The sequence below is a fragment of the Pimephales promelas genome, chromosome 7 (genome assembly GCF_988280905.1).
Source record: "Pimephales promelas chromosome 7, fPimPro1.hap1.1, whole genome shotgun sequence".
In the NCBI taxonomy this organism is placed as follows: Eukaryota; Metazoa; Chordata; class Actinopteri; order Cypriniformes; family Leuciscidae; genus Pimephales; species Pimephales promelas.
In genome coordinates this window covers 33,033,440-33,057,657 of record NC_142775.1, presented here as the reverse complement: position 1 = coordinate 33,057,657, position 24,218 = coordinate 33,033,440, and the positions used below count along the sequence as shown (strand labels likewise).

The following is a 24,218-nucleotide window of genomic DNA, read 5'->3' as shown; positions in this document are numbered from 1 at the left end:
TTATTGCAATGTACAAATGACTTTTACCTGGAAAAACAAACAAATACCCTGTATGGTTGCAATCATTACAAATCATTTATAGGCTATAACATATAAATAGCTAAATCTATGAGGGTATAACTCTTTAAAAAACAGTGTTGGGCAAGACTTGATTTTGTCCATGTCCTTTTTATTAAAGAATTTAATTTTGAGGGAACATTAAATTGATTTTAAAAAAGAATTTACACCACTAAATCATTTATAATAAACACTGCAAAATTCCATAAAAAAAAAAAAACAGGAATTTGATTCAATTTTGATTTCCATGGTGACAGAACTACACTACCTATAATCCTGAAAAAAAGATCAACCAATAGGAGAACCTTGTGTTACCATGACATAAATTGAAAACTTGACATAAACATTTTTTCAAATATTTAGTTGTCATAAAAACAGTGTTTGCTTTTTATATCGTAAATTATAGCAACCATTACCATCATTATCCAAAAAATGCATCAAACTGCTTGCCATATATTTCCATGGTAATATATCCCAAAGAGAAAGTGAAACGACAAAAATAATATTAAAATAATAAAATCCTACATTAAATTGTATTTATTTATTTATGTTGCATGTGTATCTTACTCCCATCAGTGACTCTGCGCTCAACTGCTCTGAACCGCCGCTCGGGGTTTGATTATTCCGCCTGCTCGTCTTGTTTTCATGAAATGAACGGAGGTAACGTTAAGAGCGACTAGCTGCCCACTGCTCGGCTCTGTCACTACAAGGTGAGACGCGCTTCATTTTCATTTGCATGTCGTTTTCCAGTATAAATCACAGAGCAGTTATAAACCCCACTGATTGGTGTCAAAGATGCGGATCACGACTGATGTTATCACAGGCCTGATGCTAATGCGTGAGCCAGCTGCGTCTGTGATGACATCATCAGGCTTTAACATTAAACCGCATATAAACACATTCCTGATAATGCTTTCACGTGCATAATTCTTAAATAAACTCCGCGGTTATTCATCTAAGTCATACTGCCTGTATCGCGACGATGCCTGAAAATGATAACAATGAATCATCAAACCGAAAATGAGAGGTGTCAGTTATTATGACATATAACGTTAACAGTTACGTGACTGCAGATTAACTGACATCTCGACGAGCTTCAAAATGTTTCTTATAATAGTCAAATGGCGGTTTATCATGGTAATCTGCGACTGTCAGAACTGGAGGGTTGTGGTGGGTCTTATTTTAACACGTTTAAAGCATTATTGACAGTTGTAAATAATAATTGTAATTCTGGGTTTTATATGTGGCAAGAATGCTGTGCTTGACGTTTTGTTTACAGCCACTCCCATTAATAAGCTGGGAACAGTGAGTGAGAACAGTGAGATCTCATAAACATCTGTTGGTTTCAGGAAATCATTTGACCCTGGTGATGCTCTCAGCAGCACAGATCACATGCAGCAGCCAGCGCCATCACTTGCTTATGTTAAAGTCACCATGATTTTTTGTTTGTTTGTTGGTTTGTTTGTTATGGAATATTTCAGTATTTATTATAAATGATTCATCTGTGCACATATTTTATTCATGTGCCTAATAATTAAAATAACTTCCCCTCCCTCTTGCAGCAACATCTCTTCTCTGATGATGTGTTTACTGACGCGAGGGCGAGATAACCTGTCACTCACATGACATCACAGCAATAGCAAACCACATTGATCCAACCATCCAGTGAATAGAGCATCACAGTCCCGCCCACAGTTGGTGCCGGAAGTAACAATTCAATACAATTTCTCCATTGACAGTTATGAAAACGTAACCATACATTGGCTGTACTAAGTAAGTGATTGAATTTGCTCATATCAGTGGCGTAGGTTTGATTTTAAAATTGGTGGGGACGTGGACGTCAGTGTATAAATATATTTTAAGTTTTGATCGAAATTATTGCTTGGGATATATCAGTGTCACTGGATATTGGTGCGTCCCTACCAAACTCTACGCCCTTGGCTCATAAAAACGCCAAAAGTTCATGAGGCACTAACCTTGTTTTAAGATAAATCCCTTTTATCCCTTTGTGTAACGTGTCTGAAACCACGCAAAGGCACGTGAAGACCTGAAGATCTTGTAATGACATAGGGTTATGGAGGAAAATGTTCACGTGGTCATCGTCAGATTTGGAAGTCACTAAAAAGGCTCTTTCACGGTGGCTTCAATGAGGCGCGGTGGATTATGGGATGAGTAGTTCCTTTGCTCGGAAATGAAAATATGTACACAGGCTTGTACCCTTGACTTTTTTTTTTATTTTCTCTTCGTTTTTTCACCCGAAATGATATGTTGTATGCTTATGAGTTCAGCCGTAGCTGGTTATCCTCAGACATGCTCTAATACTCTTTAGATATGGATTTTACAAAATGTTTATGGGAGAAATGTATGGGTTATTTACTTCCGGCACCAACACTCTCTCGGGCTGTAGGCGGGACTGTGATGCTCTATTGCCAATTGACAAAATCAAGTCCCACCCTATGTTTTTTTCTTCTTCTTTTTTTCTCAGTTTCACTCGGATATGTCAAGTATAAGTAAGGAAGGAGACTATCGCAACTTGTTGACTTTAAAGGGTTAGTTCACCCAAAAATGAAAATTAAGTCATTAATTACTCACCCCCATGCTGTACCAACCCCGTAAGACCTTCGTTCGTCTTCGGAACACAAATAAAGATATTTTTGATTGAATCTGAGAGCTGGATCAGTCCTACATAGACTGCCTAAGGGACTGGCTCTTGACGGCCCATAAAGTCATTAAAGAAAAGGTTTAAATATTCCATGTGCCTACAGCGGCTCAATTATAAGTTTATCAAGCGACGAGACTACTTTTTGTGCGAAAAAAACATAAATAACGACTTTATTCCACTATTCCATTACTTCCTTATGGGCGCATGCGCGAGAACTGAGACAAGGACGTTCTCCTTCGTCTACGTCTAGTTACCGGCTGCTCACCGCTTAGGAGTTTTACCACCACCTACCGTATAAAATGATGATCCATATATAAAGCGCTCCGGATTATAAGGAACACTGTCGTTTTTTGAGAAGATTAAAGGCTTTTAAGTGCACCTTATAGTGCGGAAAATACGCTAATTGAAAAGCGTACAGCGCGCATCTTCCTCTGCTTGTAAACAGAAAGTTTTAGTCGAATAGTCGAATAAAGTCGTAGTTTATGTTTTTTACGCACAAAAAGTATTCTCGTCGCTTGATAAACTTATAATTGAGCCGCTGTAGGCACATGGAATATTTAAACCTTTTCTTTAATGACTTTATGGGCCGTCAAGAGCCAGTCCCTTAGGCAGTCTATGTAGGACTGATCCAGCTCTCAGATTCAATCAAAAATATCTTTATTTGTGTTCCGAAGATGAACGAAGGTCTTACGGGGTTGGAACAGCATGGGGGTGAGTAATTAATGACTTAATTTTCATTTTTGGGTGAACTAACCCTTTAACTGTTGGGGTTCAGCCTAGCAGTAACCATACTTTTTTTGTGTGCTGAATTCTTAGAAGTAAGTGTTAACCTTTGCAGTCCCCACTCACACACAGTCATGCTGAAATGCATCAAAGTCTGACCTATTTCAGCATTCAGGTGTGAGCATTTGTTTAGTGAGAAAGACTGTTCAAATCTGTGGAAATGCTCTGGGCCAACAGAAATGGAGGGAAAAGTGATTGTTTACCCCATCCCCACTTTTTTTTTTTCTTTATTATGTTGTTTCAAATTTGTTTAATAATGAAGAACATATTGTGTGGATTGTTGGTAAATCGTATATTATCGTCTATAGTTTCCATCTCTTCCAAATTACTGGCTTGTTGTTTTAGTTCAGGAGGAATTGTAAAAGCTGGCTGCTGTTTCGTTTGAGCTGTTCGGTGACTGAATATGTCTAATTCTGCATAGCATGAAACGCGCTAATGAGGTATCTGAGGTATGAAAATACATACACATCTTTTCTGATTTTTGATTACTTTTTGTTTCAAATCAAATTTTCATGTTGTGATTTACCTTGTAGCTGGTTAGTATGGTTTCATTGCTTATAATGAAGACTTTTTAAGAAGTCTTATTAGGAAAATGAGAGGCGAAAAATACATTTTTCTAGTAAAAACAAACTTGCCATCTCAGTTCATAGGCCTTAAACAAGCTTGTTTGTCAGACTGTGAACAAATGGTGTATTATAATGAATCTGAGCAAGCATTCAAGGAGAGATTTAGTTCTGAGGCCGTATTAACCCACAATAACAGATGGATGCACTCATCCAAACTGCTACTTGAGAGGTGGCCTTCTGCATGTGACAATTGCTTCTTGGTTTTTTTTTTTTTTCTTTATATAGTTTATCAGATTCTGTTTCAAATCCCTCTGTGCTTCTTTCACGCAAGCTTGTGCAGTCCCAGATAAGATCTCACTGCTACAGCACAGTGTTTCGGTTTAGGCTATGTGAGAATGTGATAACAGCCTGACATTGGGCCGTCATATAGCCTTGACCTACATTTTTCCAACATATTGGTGTACCGCACACGCACAGATGGCCCAAGATAATTTGACTGCTGTAGGCTGTATAATGTTAAAGATAAAGTCTTGTTCAACTTTCACTGTTTAGGTAGTTTTCAGTTTTCTCATATTTTCCCCCGTGTTTCTGTCTTACTGGAGCTGCTGGAAAGCCCATGTTTTGCCCATAAGTCATGTGATCTCCAACATAATCCAATTTAAAGGCGTAGTTACCTCAAACATTTTAATTCTGTCATTTACCAATATACATGTCGTTTCAAATTTTCTTTCTAATTAATCTGAGTGAAAAGTCAATGGGGTCCAAATCTTCATTACCTTTAATTCTTCATTTTTTTTATATTGCAAACCTTGTAACTTGGTATGTTTACATGAAAACTATCTAAACACTAATTGTGGTCGTCTGAGTGAATCCAATCCGATTTCTGTTTATATGAACTCTAAATGTTGTGAACCGAAAGCCACTGCAACAATGTCATCGGAGTATAATTGTTGTTTTTGCTGTGATGACATAACCAAAAATGCTGACATGTATGTCCACAAGAGCATTTTTAGCAAATATTTAGTAAGTATTCAGTCTCATCCACTGACCAGCAAGACATGAGACATGAAGTGCATTTTCAAATGACATAAAATGCATGTAAACACTCAAATCACGGCACTGCACGTGTTCGATTGCGCTGATTGAGGAAATAGTCTGATTCAAGCATTTACACACCATCCCTTTGAGTCCAATTTCAGACGAAATTTCAGTCAGATGGATTGAGGTGTGTACACGAAGGCTTTTCAGTCCCATTGAGCTATAAATCTGATTATAAATGTATTATTAAGGTGCATGTTAGAGTAATGTGGAGTGGATTGAATTGTAGGTAGCTAAAACTTCTTCCCAAACTTCTCTCTTGAAGGAGAGGATAACCTCCTGTCCAGCCCTGCAACGTCATGGACGCCTGTGCACGGATCAGAGGGGTCCCGTTGAAGAGCCGTGCCACTATGAAGAAAGAAGTATGTTGTCTATTGTTTCTCCGCTCAAACATGTTGCATTCATTTTGTTGAATCTCCTGTAATTTCTAACAAGCTTTATGTTGGTTTGAGCAGACCATCCGCGAGGGTTCAAACCTGTGCCTGAAGAGCCTGTTGAGACACAAGAAGGAGCTGTGCAATGTAATAGTGGAGCTGCATAATAAAGAACCACAGTTGTTATCAGAAGTAAGGGTCACACACTGCTAGCATTTCAGACTGCTATGCATGTTTCATATGTATGCTTGTGAAATCAATGTCACAGTTAAAGGGGTAGTTCACCCAAAAAAGAAAATCCTGTAATCATTTATTCACCTTCATGTCATTCCAAACTGTTTAGTCTTTCGTTCGTCTTCGTTACACAGATTAAGATATTTTGATGCAATCTGAGAGATTTATATCCCTCCATTGATTGAATCCAATAATCCAAATGAATTGAGCAGTTTAGTTAAAATTTTCTAAAAGAGATATGATCGCTTTATATGTTGAACAGGTTGAATTTAGGCTTTTATTCACATATAAACATTCATCAACAACACACACATCAGATATGGTAAACGGAAGACCAAGCATGTATGTTTGATGTGCGAAAACCAATGAGGTTCATTCTCATTAGGGTTGGGTATCGAGAATCGAGTATCGATTGGAACCGGGACTAACTTTTCATTTTTCCCGGAATCGTTCAAAAGTTAAAATTTCGATTCCTAGTTTCGATATTCACAGTCCGCTGACCGGAAGAAGAAACCGCTGAACAACACCAACGAAGAAGCGTCTACCGGAAGTGTTGGCATAACCGCGCGAGTCGAACATGAGTAGCTTACGTCGGCGGTCCAAAGTGTAGCTTCACTTTTCTAAAAATAACGAAATCTCGGCAAAATGCAAAATTTGTGACAAAAGGAGTATTTGTGACAGAAGGAGTATTTCCTTCAGAAAGACCGCTGGTTAGCAAGGTTAGCTAAACTTTTTTGACCCTGCCTCTTAAAAGAATCGGAATCGAGAATCGTTGGGAACCGGAATCAGAATCGTTCAAATTCAAACGATACCCAACCCTAATTCTCATGTTACGCAACACATTTGAGCTTCCTCAAGAACCAATGAGATTTGGTCTTGTGGGTCAAGCAAGTTGTAACAATAAAGTGATTGTGTCTCTTTAGAAAAGTTTAACTAGATATTGATTAGTTTATGAATTATGGACATATGGATTTGTTTTATGATCTCTTAATGAACTTTTTGAACCAAAACTGTGAACTAACCCTTTAGGAATATTCTGGGTTAAGTAGATAAGCTAAGTCTTGTCCCTTGTGTTCCTTTTTTTTTTTTTTTTATATATATATATAATTGCGAACAAATTTAGTTAAGCTTATCCGTACGACTTTAATCAAGCTTATCCGTAAACATTAAACATTTCAGTAGTATAGTTGCAAGATGGAAGCATAATGTGTTAACATATTAGTGTGAAATAAAATCGCATACTAATGTCTTAAATCCTTCAAAAAATGGTGCCATTTACTTCCATTGTAAACCATAACCCCACCATAACCTTGATTTTTGCTGATTACTTATTTTCGGTTTAAATGTTTGGTGACCTCTTTTTGAGCTGAGTGATTTTGAAAGCCTCCATGACAAAAGATATTGGCGATAAGATAGCGTTAGAGGCAACTGGGACAGTGCAGCAGTATGACTGTTGCATCTCACCTCATTATATACACAAGCGCATCTCACAAATCTTGAGTGAATCGGCAAATTCAAAAAAAGAAATTGCGGTTGCAGTGCAGCTTGTTTCCTTTATGTTGAGGTAATTGAAATCGAGTCGCTTATAATGTGCATTTGAAAAAGCAACACGTGCCAAACAAACATTTCTCCATACTTGTAATGATAAGTATTTACAAACCTGCTCTTGTCCAACAAAGGAGAACTTTTACTCAAGTGTTTACGATGACTGGAAGGGGGCATAAGCTGTGTTAGAATAGAAATCAACCCTTTTACCCAGAAATCAATCACTATTCCCTACATTACTCCATTAATGTAGTCCACTTGAGGGAATGAATGAAAACATGGGAGTGAATTCAGGAGTGAGTCCGCTTTTATTTATAGGTACACATTTACTTTCTTATCAGCTCTTGCATTCAGTTGGAATCAAACCCATGACCTTGCCGTTGCAAGCACCAACACTCTACTGTTAGAGCTACAGGAAATCCTTTTGCATAGTTTGTGCTTGCTTAGCAAACTGGCATTTCCATTAGTAAACTGGAGACTAACATGTATAAACCTTTGTAACAATTTAATAATCAAGTAAAAAAGTAATTTTATACCTATATGATATTATGCTGTAGCCACTGGACCAGTATAGATGATTCAGCTGTGGGCGCCATCTTATGGTCAGACAAGCATTTGTTATTGCAATGCATTATGGGATTGAATGAGTGCACTCCATAACGTCCAATATGGTTTCGGACTTCTACAAATGGCTGTCCCCTCAAACAGTGCCCTATTTAAGGGTATAGGGGGCAATTTTTAATTCCCGCATCTTGCCAGAAAATGGCTGAATCATCCATCCATCCATTTTCTAAACCACTGGTCCAATGTGGAAAAAGAGTAATATAAAACATTTATAAATTTATTTTTTTTCATTCATTTAGTCCTTCAAGTGGAGTATTATTAGTGGAGTAAATGAGGGTATGGGGTGAAGGAAACGGACGTTTCAATATATGGTTGTAAGCAAAAAAATAAAAAATAGGAAAGAAATATATTTGAAGTAAACGTATGCAATCCATTCGTTTTTCTCCTGTGTAGTGTAGTGTACAGTAGTTTTGTTTCCTAATAAAAATTAAGAAATTACCTTCACAGATTTTTACCATCATAATTTAATATTTTATAATAAAAGTAAAACCTTTCTTATGATTTATAGTTATAGGCTCCCTGCATGTTAACAGGTCGGCTTGCAGTTTTCTGTAAAATGTAATGATAATTTTGTCATCATCCATTTACTGCAGCCATTATCATTAGAAAATGTTAAACAAACATTAATTGCAGTCCTTGAGGTTAATGTGCATAAAAACAGAAACATCTTTGAACTGAAGGGAATGAGAGTAATATGCACAAAGTATTGTATTGTATATGTTTTGCACCTGCTTTTTTAATGCTTAATGGAATCTATTTGGTAACATAATTTAAATTGGATTGGCATGATTGATTCTTCTTCTCTTTCATAGGTACATTACATATGCTTACCTAGTCATGCTGAGGGGGAGAATTTCACCCTACAGGTCAGTGCTACTGACCTTTTTGTGCTACTTACACTAACATTCATACATTTGGGGTAAAAAAAAAATACAATACGGATGCATTACATTGACCCATAATGTTATAAATGATTTTTATTTCAAATAAATTCTCATATTTTGAACTTTCTATTCAACAAAGAATCCTGACAAAAATGTATCAGACAAGTTTCCAGAAAAGCATCATACCAGTTTTTAACATTGATAATAATAATAAATGTTTCTTGAGCAGCAAATCAGCCTATTGGAATGATTTTGAAGGATTACTGAATGTTACACTGAAGACTGGAGTAAGGATGCTGACAATTTAGCTTTGCATAACAGAGATAAATTACATTTTGAAATGTATACAAATAGAAAATAGTTTTTAAATTCCAAAAAATAAATTTCACATTTTTTTCTATTTTTGCTATATTTTTCATCAAACAAATCCAGCCTTGATGAGCTTAAGAAACGTCTTTTAAAAACATGTAAAAATGTTTACCGTTTTTAAAGCTCCCTTAAAAAGAGGGAGTTTACCTTTTTTAATGTTTAATTAATTAAATAGATTAAAGTCATGTATTCTTTGATGCCCACAGGCTCTGACGTCCCTCTCCACTGAGATGATGGAGTTGCTTAGATCACTACATGTACACACCCTTAAAGATGAAGAGATTTTGCTCCTTAAAGACCCTAAAAGACCCTTTGAGAGGAAAGACAGTGTTTCTCAGGTTCGATTTCTGTATTTTATGCTTTGACAGTATTTGACAGTATGTTTATGCTTTGTTTGAGGCGTGTGTTTGCTGCTGTCATTATTTTAAAATCAGGTGTCCTTCAATGTTTTGTCTTGGTTTCTAAATTTGTGATGTTGTTTTGTGTGAAATTGGGTCTAAACAGAACTAACCTTGTGGAAGGCAGCCATAGTATTAAGTTTTGTACTCGGAACATTTCATCAAACCACAAAAATAACAGAGATTGCATGTTTTCTTTCACATGTCAGAAAAAAATAAGAGTGCTGTGAGCTTCTCAAGAAATTATGTCAGTTCAGGGATTGACAATTTGCAGCCTGAATGATGTTTATCTTCCAGATTAACATTAGGTTTATCATAAAAATGTATCTTGGTGATGTATCGTTACGTAAAGGCTTATAACATGTCATCCTCTTAGCATTTGATTGATTCATTTGTTTTTATTCTTTCATTTTCTTTAAAAAAATGCAATCATTATTCTTTTTTTCTTTAACCCTCAGGGCTGTTCAAGGGCCTTGTGTATATTGAGACATGGCCCCACTCCTAAGATTAGTGTTTGCACCATGCTGGGGTTGTTGGCTCGATACACAGCTGGGATAAGGTATGCCATGGAGTTACATGTTCAGCAGAGAGGCACTTCAGAAGCTTGTCAAGCTGAGGATGATGACACCAATCAGTCTGTCTCTTCTATTGAGGAGGACTTTGTTACTGCTTTCGAACATCTTGAAGAGGAGCATACAGGTAATAAAAAGGAGTACTAGCAGCTGCTCACAAGCATTTTGATATACGGTTACTGGTCACTAGCTATCTATGCTTCTCATTCAAAATAGCTAAACGATTTTCATTTTTAAATGCACTACTGTTCAAAAGTTTAGTTCAGTAAGATGTTTTAAAAGAAATTAAGATTAACTTTTATTTAGCAAAGATGCACTAAATTGATCAAGAGGGATAGTAAAGATATTTATTATTTCTATTTTTTTAATGCTGTTTGGAGAAAAAAGTTTTTTTTACATTGATAAGAATATTTCAGAATGTATCAAATGTTTTTAGAATTTCTATCTTGTCTTGTTGAAATGTTTTATATAATAATTAAATTCGTATTGATTTTGATATTGACCTTGTGTTACCATGTAAATAGCCATAATGCATAACATGATGTTAAATACATAATAAATAAACACACATCAACATTGATAATGATTCTTGAGAACCAAACAAAAATGATTTCTGAAGGATCATGTGACTAAAAAAAATATACAATAAAAAAACATTAAAGTTAAATTTGCAATATTTCACAATATTAAAGATTTTTTTGTAATGCAGTGTCGGTGAGCATTTAAAAGATTTCTTTTCAAAGCACTAAGAACCACAAACTTTTGATTGATAATGTAAATAAATAAAATAAGCTTTTATTTAAAAACAGGATGTTAACCTTAAATTATGAAGTAACCTTAAATGAAATTGAAATATTGAAATAGTTGCCTATGATAATACAAATTCTGTTCTTACGAACTGTTCTCTGATCTTGCAGGTGCCCATAGTCAGAGGAACCAAAGGGATGTGGCATCCCAGACAGTCCCTTACACCCATTTAAAAGACTTAAGTGGATCTCGTATTATTATAAGTTCCATACCCAGGAAGTCAGTGCCCAAGGGAAAGACTGCTGCAGAAGTATCAGAAACGGTCCTGTCAACAGTGTGGCCTGAAATTTCAGAGATCTCGTATGAACTTAGCAGTCTGTCAAAGGGACGTGTTACCTCCACATCCCTCACCGAGTCAGATGATTCAGACTGCTCAAGTCCCAGTCCAATTATATTCCTGGATGAAGTTGGATATCAGAAGAGTCTTAAAGCAAAACTTGACATTCCCAAGATCCCCATTCTAAAGGATGGAGTAGAAGACTCTGACTCAGAAGTCAGTGAATTTTTCGACAGCTTTGATCAGTTTGATGAACTAGACCAGTCATCTGATTCCAACATCAAGGTCCTTAAACAACATCCCCTCCCTGGTCAAACAGAGAAGTATGTTGACAACTCTGGATGTAAATTTGTATCAAGGGGGTGCTCGACCACAGCAATGAATCCTCACAAGTTTGATCATAGGACTCTTCCAGCCAATGTCAAGAAACCAACTCCACTTAAACCAGGATCACCGTACAGTATTCACTCTGAATTACCAGATTCCCCACGGCCAGCGAGGACTCCCTGCGAGGAAAGTGGGCCGCTCTTCAGTCCAGTTCGTTCATCTGCATTTAGCCCACTGGGAGAAGGAGGGTCCTTAGAGTATTTTTGGAAGGCAGATGTTGATGGCTCAGAATTACGTAAACCACAGGACCTTTGCTCACTGTACAAAACGTACGCAGATTTTGCCAACAACCTGTCAAAAGAAATCCTTGGATCGGTCTGTGGGTACTCCTCCCCTGTTGATTTTAACATTAATAAGAACTTGAGCTGTGTGTGTCATAAGGAGTTCAAAAACACTAATGGGCATCTAATGAAGCTTTCAGACATCCAGGAGACAGTCACCATCACTAAATCCCAATCACAGTCTCTTAAGGATGGGATTCAGAGGTTTGCTACAGACTTAGTCGAAATGAGCCTTGGAAGTGCCTTAAGGGACTTGCAGAAAGGTGTGTCCTCCTGTACCACCACACTTTGCCATTTGGCTGCAAGGCTGACATCTTCAGTATTTCAAATGGCCTTTCATGAGATAGGAATGCGCCATGCATACGTGTTAAAAGAGCGTGCCGTAAACGGTCTAGCCGGTTTCCTTGTAGGCGAAGCCATTTCTGGAGCCCTTAAAGAGTTTCTGTTTGTGAAAAAGCAGATTTTCAACAACACTGTCACACGATTTGCTGCAGATCTTGCTGAGGAATTAGTGTTTGAAGGAATTATGGAGGTTTGCCAGTTTTCACATCCCTCGACGTTACTCACGCCAGGTAACTGGTCGTTCGACGAAGAGGAGGAAGTGGTTTCATCCTATGCCTCTGATCTGTCGGAGTCTGTTCTCCAAGAGGCTTTTATAGAGCTCTCACAAGCCGATGTGACATTCACTACCCAGGCAGCTATCAGTGTGTCGGTTGACAATATTTGCTACGTGAGTGCTGAAGATAGCTCTCTCATTACAAAAACCTGCAGTGCCCAAACAAGCTATCTTGGATCTCAGGCTGTCGCAGAGGTTTCAAATCAAGAGCAGGATGGTTGTACAGTGAAGAAAGCTTTGTATTGTGTGTCAGGTATCGCCAGTTGTGTTCCAGTTCCTGTGGCTGGCAATGTCATATCCCATGTACACAATTCAGACGAACCTTCTCAGTATAAATCCAGTATTGGTCATGTGTGTCAGACCAGCCCTAAAAGAACCATTTGTTGCCAAGTGGAAGTAACATCATCAGCCTCAGATATGTCTGCAAGGACTGATTCATCGCCAGGTCCTGCAAGAATCCAGGATTCAGACAGTGATGAGGAAATTGTTGACAGCATGTCTGTTGAAACTGATTCTGGGAAGCCCTCGATTGGAAAAACTTTTCAAAACTTCTCTGGAAATATGGTGGACACTATAGTAGGTGAGGCATTTGATCTAGTGAATTCTTCGACAAAAGTAAAGAAGAAAGTAGAGGACTGTGCTGACTTTTTGAGCAAAACAATCGTAGCTCGCATATCCACTCCAAGCCATGGAATTGTTAAATCACATGTGTCGACTCAGAGAGGTTCCCCTCAGATTCCCTCTCACTTGGTGTCAAAGGGCTCTAGTGACCCATCCTCCAGAAGTGCATGTCCAGTAACCAAACTCACCCCAGAGGTCCGTTCTGTCGTGAGAAGGGACACATTGGAAGTGCCCAGATTTGAAATTGGCTCCTGTGGTGGTAGAAAAGTAGGTGCAGAGGATTTTTCAAGCAGCACCTCTGGAACGAAATCAGTTGAAATCCCTAGCACTCCACCCTCGAGTCCTCAGCAGCCATCAGATGAGCACAGTGAGAAGCAGATCAGACAGTTCTCGAAGAAGCTCAAAGGTACGCTTGCAAAAGAATTTTCTCCTGCGACTCCTCCATCAACCCCTTATTACCCGCCTGCCACCGACACAAAAGAATCTGGTTCAGTTTCAGACAAGGCTGATTTCATGCTGAAACTCATTAGATCTCTCTCTGAGGAAGCTGGCAGCAATGAAGACGACGAGGAGACCCAGAAAGATGGTCCACACTCTAGAAACTGCCAGTCAGAGCTGAGTCCCAATGTCAGGAGCAGAATGTTTGAGAGGAGTGCGCTCCATTATGCAGAGCGTTTAGCGTGCCACATTGTTTCCATGGCAACTGAGATGGACACACTAAGCCTTGGAGATGTAAAGAACGCCGAGGGTGACCAGGGCAAAGGCAGCGTTGCCTTACACAGCGCACAGTTTTCTGAACAGACTTTGAATTCTTTGTGGACATATGCTGGAGAAGTGGCTGGAGAAGTCATCAACGATGTCAAGAGGATGATGAGTTCAACCCACTGTCGTCACAAAACGATGAAAAGAGGATCTGTAAACTCTGCTGACAAGTGTCAGAGTGGAGACGGCCTTTTGGGAAATTTGACTTGTCAATGGTCTGGTGACGTCCAACCAAGTGGGATGTCATCAGATTATCCAAGTTGCGAGAGTGTCACTGACGAATATGCAGGATACCTCATTAAGGTGCTCAAGAAAGAGGGAGGCAACAGAGAGCTTATATTGGATCAGTATGCCACCCGTTTGGCATATCGATCTATTAAATCTGGCCTGGCTCATGCGGCACGAAAAATAAAGCAGAGATATCCTTTGAGGCTACACTCCTCTAGGCGTTTACACAATGATCATAGTCCTGATGTTTCTCAAAGTCCTATATCCAAGTCATCCCACACTGCACTTGCTGATGGAAAAGATGGATCCTCTTGCGAATCTCTGCCATGTGCTTGTCAAGATGGTCAAAACATTAGCAGTAACGAATATGTAGAACTTGTGAACTTTGCAGAATCTCTTGCCTACAACATCACATGTGATGTTACGAGAAAGCTGAGAACGTCTTCAGTTAGACTACCTAAATCGCTGACTGATTCTTGCCTCTACAGGAAGTCCAGTGTCGGGGACATGCCCGAAAGTACATTTTCATGCTCTCTTTTAACGTACGCAGAAACTAACAGGCTGTATCATAGTACGAGCAGCTTAAATGATAGCAAAAGCAACAACAGTGTCATGCAAGTCATTGAACATTATGCCAGGAAAATTGTTGATGATACATTGGAAATGACGCTGGGGCCGGCATGTGTTCCGGCAGCTGGGGATAGGAGGGCACTTGAACCTAATTCCTTCACAGAAAAGCTGGCTGAGGCATATCAAACCTGCCGATACTGCCAAGGTCGAGAATGTCTGTTTTGCAGTAGAGATGGGCGTCATGGTTTCCAGGGATTGAAAATCAGAAGGCAACAAGAATCTGATTCAGTGGCTGGACTGGAAATTCCTAGAATTCACATTGATTTGGAGAAGAGAGCTGCTTTTGCTGAAGAAATGGTCTCCAGTGTCATTGAGAAAGCCAAAAAGGAGCTGAGCTGCACCAGCTTGAATGCAGACAGTGGAATTGGTCATGATGGCGCAAGCTTCGCAGAAAGTCTGACCACAGAGATTATGACATCCGCATTGTCCAATGTCTGCCAAACCGTCAATCTTGGGTAAAGTGACACAGTTTTCACAGGGCCATACATAGTCTATCAATTAAAATTGCTCATCCATAGATTTCCTAGATTTTGAAACTTTTTTTGTTGTATTTCCTCATCATGATTGATGACTTACTGTGTTTCAGTACTCCTAGAAGGGATGGCGTCAATGTGACGGAATCAACAGTGAGTCAACAGCTTAGTTTGAGTGTTGGTGATGACAGTCTTGGTAGTTGGTCCAATCTGAGTTTTGAAGAAGACCACCCAGATGAGAGCAGCAGCTTTCACCATCTAAGTGACAGGTGAACAAGTCCCACCACACTTACAAACTTACAAAGTATTAGAGGAAGCATTGCTGCTCGACTAATACCGCACTCAAGTTCAAAGCACTTTCTTTTCCTGTGCACCTTTCACAAGCATGTGGCTCTAATCATTGTGAAAATAATGATCTGGTGAATTAACAGTGGAAGGACTGCCTTTGTAGTGACCTGACCATTGCAAACCCTCAATGCAATATGTAGAGAGATCTGTTTGAAAAGCTCAGACTGAATTAGAGAAGTAGTGTCAATATCAGGCACTCTTAAGTTGTATAGTAGTCTAAGTCTGTATTTAAAAAAATGTGTAGTCATGATTGGTTTTCAGCTGAGATAACTTGACTGTATTCACATTGAGTTTAGGTTGTGGACTAGAAGAGCCTACTTTATGACTCATCATTGCTAAAGAACATTTATTGTTCTCTTTATTTCTTTTATACACCAACCATTTTATAATTTATTTGACGCCAGAGTTGCTGATTATCTCACCTTTTTCCTAAATTGCTGAAAAACACCTAGTGCCTTGTCCAGATGAGCATTTTGGGATATTGTTTTACATTCTCAGAAAAATGTTAAATGTCTTTGGCTTCAAAACACGATGACTGACTCACACTGTCTTGTCTTTCTAAGGCAAGCATTGTTGAGTATTGTTTTTGGCTGCAGTGTCTCAATGGAAGCAATTTCTATCAACATTTTAATATCTCCCAAGAAACTGAACGTTAGAATGTATGAGCAATTTTTGTTTTGTACATCCCAAGAGACCATGAATGTATCAACATATTTGTGAAAGGTGTGGTTGTCAGCTCGAGGCAGTGTTTCTTGAGTTACTTAGAAACTCCATAAATTCTCAGTGTGTCCAAATATAGATGATAGTTAACACTAACAGTTTTCTTTTTTTTAGTTTCATGTCCTCAAGTACTGTATTAATCAGTTAATTTTTACATAACGTGGTTAGGGTCTAGTATTTCTATCATTTATGGTCACATGACTCAGTGTTAAAGAGTTTGAGTGTTTATAGAATTTCTGCATTCAGTAGTTTTTGAAAAACACCTTTGGTCAAAATTGATATTTAAAATCCGAAAACAAACACACCCCTACCCCAAAATGATCTCGCCCCTAATTTGATAGCTCCACCCCACATTTACGTACGCAACTGTAACCCAGGCAACGACTATGCCGGAATGTGCTCTATGTGCCAGCCGAGGGTATATGTCATCAATAAGTGAAAGCAATGTGTTACTATGGTAATCCATGTCAAATGTGTGTTTTAACGAGTCAATGGTTCCTCTCCGATCGCGTGGGTGATTGAATCGATCGATAATGCGAAATTATTTTATTAATCGTGCAGCTCTAAGCTCTACTATGTTTTATGTCTTGCATGAAACATTTTGAAACTAATGGGTATGAATGGTGTTTGGTTGAAAATATGGTTCTTCTGAAATAAATAATAAAACCACCCTTTAAATCAAAAAGCAAATAGATTAATTTCAACATAATAAACATTAAAAACATTAATATCACAGTTCCAGGTAGGTTTTCTAGTTTTGCATAGAAACTATTTTGTAGTGTTTCTTCTTTTTCTCTCCCTCAGCAGTAATGGAAACAGCAGTAGCTGGAGCAGTCTGGGTTTAGAAGGCGAGGTTTATGAAGAACATTTGTCCTTCTCTCCATCAGACAGGTTGGTCTATGGAAAGAGGTGTAGCATAGCCAGCGTGTCGGCTCTAATTACTGCATGATGTCATTGCAGCTTTTAATCAGCAAATGCTGATAAAGCGCTGACAAGTTTCTAACATTACCTATTAGAAACAAAATGCCCCTTTGTTCTCCATCCTGTGTTTGGAATTAGTCAATTGAGTCTTTGTGTTGTGTTGGTAGTATTGTGGGTGTAGGAAGTGTTTGGGTTAGGTCATTGACTTCATAAGTGTTTTGTGATGTAATTTCTAAAGAATAATCTATCTGTTCTTACTGCATGCTTCCTGTTTGAGTGAAAAAGGATGTCCCAGTTCCCAATTCTCATTAGAGTTCAGGTCCACAACTTGAATCACGTTCAAGTCCAAAGTGACTCACTCCATACAAAAGCAACAGAGATTTATAATTCTTTATAATTCATTACATCATACACGGGAAAAATATATGAAAAGCTTATCTGAAACAAAAAATATTCCCCTGCATTTACAACCAGAAATGGGCATTGTGTCATGATTGTTTACTACTTGTTTTAAGAAAAAAAGAGCGATTTTAAACTTATATTGGAAAAATTCTCACCCAAATTATAATATATTTGATTTATCTGACAATATTGCAAGTTATCATTTGTAAAAGTTTATATTTAATAAGGATTCCTTCGTTTCATTACTCCAGTCTTTAGTGTTGCATGATCCTTCAGAAATCATTTCATTCTAATATGATGATTTGCTACTCAAATAACATTTCTGATTATTATCAATGTTGAAAACAGATGTGCTGATAAACATTTGTGTGGCAACTGTGATGCATACCTTCATAATAGTTATTCTTGCTCATTTAATTTAAACTTGTGCTAGTCAATGTTCATCCAAATCAGAGCTGGACAACAAATATTTGTAATATACTGCTGATTTATTTGCCAATATTAAATTAAGTAATATTTTGTGAATTAGGTAGAAAAGGTGTTTCCCCAGATTTCATAAATATCAGTCTGAAAAAATATTGAGAATTTTTTTTAGCTATAATACCTCACCCCAAATCAGTTGTTCAGTCAGAGGCATCAAGAAAAACATCTTGAAAATACTGTTGCATCAATATCCCTCAGCAAGTCATAAATATGCCATGAATTCTAGTTGAAACTGTTGTGGAGCTGGTTTATGTGAGAAATGGGAATGCTGGGAGCCTCTATCACTCCTCTCTTGCATGTGGTTTGTGGTGTCTGTCAGTAAGACTCTCTTACACCTGTGATATTTTTCAACTTACAGTGACTGCACTGAAGAGAAAGAAGCTGAGGCCAAAGAGGATTCAGGCGGTAATGAAAACTATATCTCTTCTTTATATTTTCCTCTAACGCTAGTGTTTGTTCTGTGGTCTGATGTTAAACCTCAACTGTTAAACTAATTTCAGCCCTTATTTTGCTGCCACTCATTTAAAGTGGTCTTACTTGGCCGAGCACCTTCAGTGTGCCCCTGTCAAAGCCACAAGACTATTTATCCTCGTTCCTAGTTGTCTAACTGTCAGACCGGCTCCATGTGGGTCAACAGATGAGCTCAAGCAGAGTTCTATGTCTGGCCTAGTTAGAAGAGAGAGCGTGGGAAACTGGTTTGCTGAAGTAGACTGTGATGATTTTTGTGTATGTCTGAGCTGAATGTGTGTGGTTTGTATGTGCAGGAGCGGTGCGGGATCATGGACAGGCAGAAAGAGCTCTGCTTGTGGTCAGTACCGATGTCCAGGGGGGGACTGTGGACCCCCAGCTGACGGCTGTGCTCCAGTGGATCGCCGCCTCTATCGCTGATCTGTCTTTAATCAGCTATTACTCAGCAGGCCAGGAGCTCCTCCAGGTGAGAACCCTTTGGCCATGGCAGGTCAAATCCGAATATTTGTGTATGCAATCTAAATTGTTGGCACGTGGTGCTCTTGTGCATTGGCGCCCGTGGCAATGACTTTGCCTTGGTTGGCATACGGCTAAAACAACAACAGCAATGAATGTGAATGGGTTTTCAATAAAGATGTTGTCTTATTTACAACATGGCAAAACTATGCTAGACTACTTCATCTTTTGAGGCGGTGGCAGAAATGTAAAATGCCGGTATGCGCAGCTTTATTCTGTGCTGTTTGTTATTCTATCACATTCTTGAGTTTGATATAAAATGATGATGTATAAGTTACACAAATTTTGAGCAAATTACTGCCTAATTAGGATGTATTGCTATTGGAATATGCTACTTAGCAGATCAATAAAACTGGCTAAACCCCCACAAATCTTCTGCGAATTAGCCTGATTGGCTTTTACGGTAACGTCACAGTGCCATTTGATTGTTTATTACCTTGAAACATTTGAGTGTTGACCAACTGTGTATGGTATGATTATTATTTTGAGCTTTTACAAAGTAATAACTTATATTGTTCATGAACGTGTTTGTGTTTCCATAATAATACATCATAAGTGGATACAGTAAGTACATAAAACAGTTCAACATGGAGATAGATGGAAACAAAAAACTTTTCCACTACCCGTTTTCCCCTCTCAGACACAGTATAAGTGTGTAATTTACTCAAATGCCTTTCCTTTTGTATATATTTAAAATGATTTTTAGATTTATAACTTTATTACCTCTGAAGACATTATGACTGTAACAAAAGATTTGTGCAGCTGATGCTCTTTTGGTCATGAACAGCTCGTGCTCCATGAGCGTGCAAACCTCTCGTTGCAGAACAAACCGCATTAAAGGCACACTATGCAGGAATTCCGTTTTTGTCAAACAATGACCCCTAGAGTCGCTCTAGAGTACTTGTATTTAATGCTACTGTCGTAAGTACCACTCACGCAGAGCGTCTCTGCCGTAGGCTGGTCTCTGCACTCACAGCCTGATACCCATTTGAAGCTGTTATAATAATGTACAAATCTTGCATAGTGTTTATTTTTTTGCTTTAAATAAGAGATCTAGCGCTAAAATTTTTGTTGAACTCAAGCTGAGCGCTCGTGTCTGCTGCTACCAGTGTCATGGATACATTATGTTTCTTGTGGCGGCGCGTGCACAGTCTTCACTCGGATGCCCTCTTCAATCTATCGCAGTTGCAGAGCCTCCTATTCATTCCGGTGAAATCACAACATAAAATGCACAAAAACGTGTCCCTGCTTGATATAGACTGTAACCACTGATGAACATATTCAGTTTTGATGAGAGAGAAAAAACGTAGAACCTGTAACCTCTGACACGCTTGGAAAAAGATCTACCACTAGACCATTAAAGAACTCGAACAAAACGTGCGGATTGATACATTTACATTTACAGGTTGAGCAGAGAGACTCATACTCTTTTCCTTTATTTAGTCTCTTCAGACAGCCTTTTCTTTGCTTTTTCCACCGTCGAGTATCACGTCTGAAATGCGCGCAAGTGTTTTCGTGCTCCTTGCCGTAAAAAGCATGTTGTGATTCTCGCGAGATTTGTCGGGGGCTCTCCTCTCAAACTTGCATTGCTGGTTTTTCCAGCAGCGTCCCCCCCAAGCTTTACTACCAGGATGATTCGCGGTACAATGAGTTTGTTTACCAGCGAAATGACTTTGAAGCTGTTATATTAAGGTACAATTCTTGCATAGTGTGCCTTTAACTATTACTATAGTTATAAAGTTATGTGCAGTATAATATAGCAAGTTATCAATTAATTGTTTACCATTTAGGCAAATTCCATAAGGTTTCCTTTGGTTTCTTTAATTTTATTGAGGCCTTTGAGATTTTGATTTTGTTGGTGATATGCTTTGTCATTAGTTTTATGAGCTCTTTTTGTCTCATAACTTGAGTTTGAGTACATTAATATAGATTTAATTGCATTTCAGTCTGAGAGTAAATACATACAAATCCAGAGTATCGTATTACATCACATTACAGCTCTATCAACCAACTCCATCAGTATGTTTCCTGACCAAAAGTTTAGCTTCATTTCATGTGGGTTTTTCTCTGGTTCCAGCTGCCGGCCGTGGCCCAGAGGCTGAAGGAGAGAGAGTTCAGGGTTGCCGACCTTCTGCAGGCTCTGCTGAGATACTTTGAAGAGTGCCGCACCGAGGAAGAGCACGAGGCTGGAGACACGAGGCAGGGTCACAAGAGCCTCTTCCAGTGGCTCCTAGAACAAGCGTAAATCCCCATCACACACTGACACCCGTCAGCTATTAAAGATGAAGTTTCCTGTCACTTTACAGTGATCTGCAATTTATCTGCCAAACCTAGAGGCATAGCCAGTGGAATGTGTTTGTGTTGTGTATTGCTTGTGCACCAGTGTCCACCCAGGGGGCGCCATATTGAAGTCTACGAGCAACTGAAATAATTTAAGAGCCGTTCTTTCAAGTGTGTGTTTTGCATGCCGTCACCGAGAGTCCCTTTTGCTTGCTTTCACCTCTCTTTTTATTGCCACATTGTTTTCTTTAAGATTAGACTGCATATCACACGTTTGGCACACCGTCAGTGAGTTTGGCTTTCACACCTTGCCACAACACAAAAAGACTGATGGGTTTTATGAGTTGGTTTGTTGTAAGGGAATCCCCATGGCTGCAGGAAAGCTTATGTCATCTTTATACCTCTCCTTTACGGTGGTGTTTGCACTTGTTGAAGGGACCAGCCATGCAATCCAGCAGGGCTCCGGGTCACCGGAAGGTATTCCATTACACATAGCTCAAAGTGAACCACAGTCAGGGTGATTATAATAATTACCTAAAATTATATTTACCCTGTTTAGCACATTTTTGGCAACAATACTTACCAGTCAATTCCATTGGCAATTAGACTCTAAATAGTTGCTGTTGAATGAATCCATCAGTATGTAGTCAATTTTACATTCCCCTGTTGTGATTCGGACGTTTTTTTCCAGTCGTTATTTCTAAATGATAAAAGTCCTTTAGCTATGTACATTCATAATAGTTCAAAATGAATCGGTATACCTGTAAATATGCTTTTCTTTAAGTTAAAATGAATTGTTTACACCAGAGGCTGCAATTAGACTGCAGATGATCATAAAGATCACTAAAGTGTGGAGGGGTTTGTGTGGCCAACTTACAGAAAAACACAAATATACTTTCAAGCCTATTTTAAAAAGCTGCTAAACATGTAAACCCCATTTTGCCATAAGAGGAAACTCGCAGTAAGCTTCTTTTAAAACTATTTAACGTTCTCTACAGGGGACTTTTCTCTAATTTCCTCCTGGCATTGTACACTCATTGAAGGTTACTGTGACGCACTGGTAGTGCATTGCTAAATGAGGATGCCTCTGCAGTGAGTATATCTGAACTAGTCACCACCTCTACGTGGACCTTCTATACTCACTGCCCGCCCTTTAGTGTGCACTACACCGAATATTGCACTTTACTGAGGAATGGTCAGACAGGCCTTTCCCTATATCTTTGTTTAGACCTCAAAAAACAATCTTTATTATTGCAATGCATAAGCGATAGATCGGCAACAGCTTGTAGGAGTTTGTCACGTGTAACTTATTAAGCCTCAAGGGACCTGTATGAAAAGTATTTGCACTCTGCAGTTTTGTGCTTTAAGGAAAACTACTAATTTTCTACTTGCTCATGTCAGTCTAAATGTAACATGTATGTTGCTTTGGGGTTTGTTTTTTTTTCGCAACACATACAGTTTGGTAGAATCTTAACACAGCTATTTCCACAGAACAGTAATTCCTAGTGACTATGACTGCCAAGCTCCAAAAAGGGAAAATAAATAGAAGTAGTCAATACAACTTGCAAGCAGTATTCTAAGTATTCAAGTCTTCGTATGATAGTTTTCTTTATTGAATTTTAAATTATCTAGCCCACATTTGGGTCAAAGATTGAAATAATTCTGTATTATGTTCAGTTATTAAACAATCACAAGATCCTTTTTGAATGTATGATACATAGATGAGCTTTGAAAAAGTGGATGATACATGTGACCTAATGGTAAAGAAAAATAGAGAGATTGTATGGCTTCAGAAATCTTAGAATATTGCAGATAAGTTTCTTTTTTTTTCTTTTCTTTTTTTTATAGTGTAGAAATGCATTGAGATTCTTCAAAAAGTCTGCTTTTGTGTTCCACTGAAAAATAAAAGCATATGGATTCGTAACAGACCCCTACGGAAGCCCTGAACCGCAACCTAAAAAAAAAAAAAAAAGTCAGTAAAAAAAAAAAAATCTGTAAAAAAAAAAAAAATCTGTAAAAAAAAAAATCTGTTAAAAAAAAAAAATCTAGCATTTCGAGATTAAAGTCGAAATGTTTCGAGATTAAAGTCGAAATGTTTCGAGATTAAAGTCGGAAAGTTTCGAGATTAAAGTCGGAATGTTTCGAGATTAAAGTCGAAATGTTTCGAGATTAAATTCGAAATGTTTCGAGATTAAAGTCGAAACATTGTGCATTCATAACAGTGCGCGTCCACTGGCTCAGAGCGCGCGCGTGTGTGTGAAGTTGAACTGCCATGGATAAACCCAAAATAGTAGCTTTTCGGTCTCCTTTGATGAAACAAAACACACACACACACACAGTGTGTGAAACTCGCTATTGGCCATTATGAATGCCTGTGTGTGCGGCAATGTGAGACAATGGAAAGCACACACGCGCAGCTTCTACGCGATAGCGAGTTTCACACTGTGTATGTGTGTGTGTGTGTGTGTGTGTGTTTTGTTTCATCAAAGGAAATTCAACAGGTGCCAGTCTACCAGCATTAGGCTACCATTATAGGACGTTATAAAATATACTGCGCCGGAATAGACTTTAGCCTATAGGAAAACCAACACGGAAAACACTTTTCAGACTGGATGGAGAAATCCAGCTTTATGAATGAATGAATGAATGAATAGGGCATTTATAGCGCTTTCATATATGCCTACACTCAAAGTGCTTTACAATCATATCACAGAATCTCTCCTCAACCATAAGTGGTTATTAAATCTTAGGAAATCACAGGATCCGGCCAAATGATTGGATACAGAATGATGCACTTAAAATGTATCCAGAGCGTATTTACGGGGAAGAGGA

At 38.4% G+C, this 24,218-nt stretch overlaps 1 protein-coding gene across 4 annotated transcripts; it reads left to right on the top strand.

Annotated features, from left to right (window-relative positions):
• The first annotated feature begins 638 nt into the window (after positions 1 to 638).
• Positions 639 to 21,495, top strand: akap11 (A-kinase anchoring protein 11). Of its 4 annotated transcripts, none has more exons than XM_039683230.2 (12): positions 639 to 767; positions 5,432 to 5,528; positions 5,622 to 5,732; positions 8,756 to 8,809; positions 9,403 to 9,534; positions 10,053 to 10,293; positions 11,084 to 15,230; positions 15,362 to 15,517; positions 17,124 to 17,207; positions 18,481 to 18,527; positions 18,887 to 19,056; positions 21,184 to 21,495. In XM_039683230.2, exons 2-12 carry the CDS (start codon positions 5,466 to 5,468, stop codon positions 21,349 to 21,351), a joined length of 5,373 nt encoding a protein of 1,790 aa, XP_039539164.2. In that variant the 5' UTR covers positions 639 to 767; positions 5,432 to 5,465; the 3' UTR covers positions 21,352 to 21,495. The 4 variants fall into 4 exon arrangements, with proteins under 4 accessions (XP_039539164.2, XP_039539162.2, XP_039539165.2 ...); XM_039683228.2 differs by having other exon boundaries at positions 17,121 to 17,207; XM_039683229.2 differs by lacking the exon at positions 639 to 767 and adding an exon at positions 3,861 to 3,951 and having other exon boundaries at positions 17,121 to 17,207.
• Positions 21,496 to 24,218: the final 2,723 nt, after the last annotated feature.

Excerpts from the sequence above, each read along its gene's own strand:
- akap11 (XM_039683228.2), top strand. The coding sequence starts at position 5,466 with ATGGACGCCTGTGCACGGATCAGAGGGGTCCCGTTGAAGAGCCGTGCC. Across the intron at positions 5,529-5,621 it reads GTGCCACTATGAAGAAAGAA|ACCATCCGCGAGGGTTCAAA; the intron begins GTATGTTGTCTA and ends TGGTTTGAGCAG. Across the intron at positions 8,810-9,402 it reads GGGAGAATTTCACCCTACAG|GCTCTGACGTCCCTCTCCAC; the intron begins GTCAGTGCTACT and ends TGATGCCCACAG.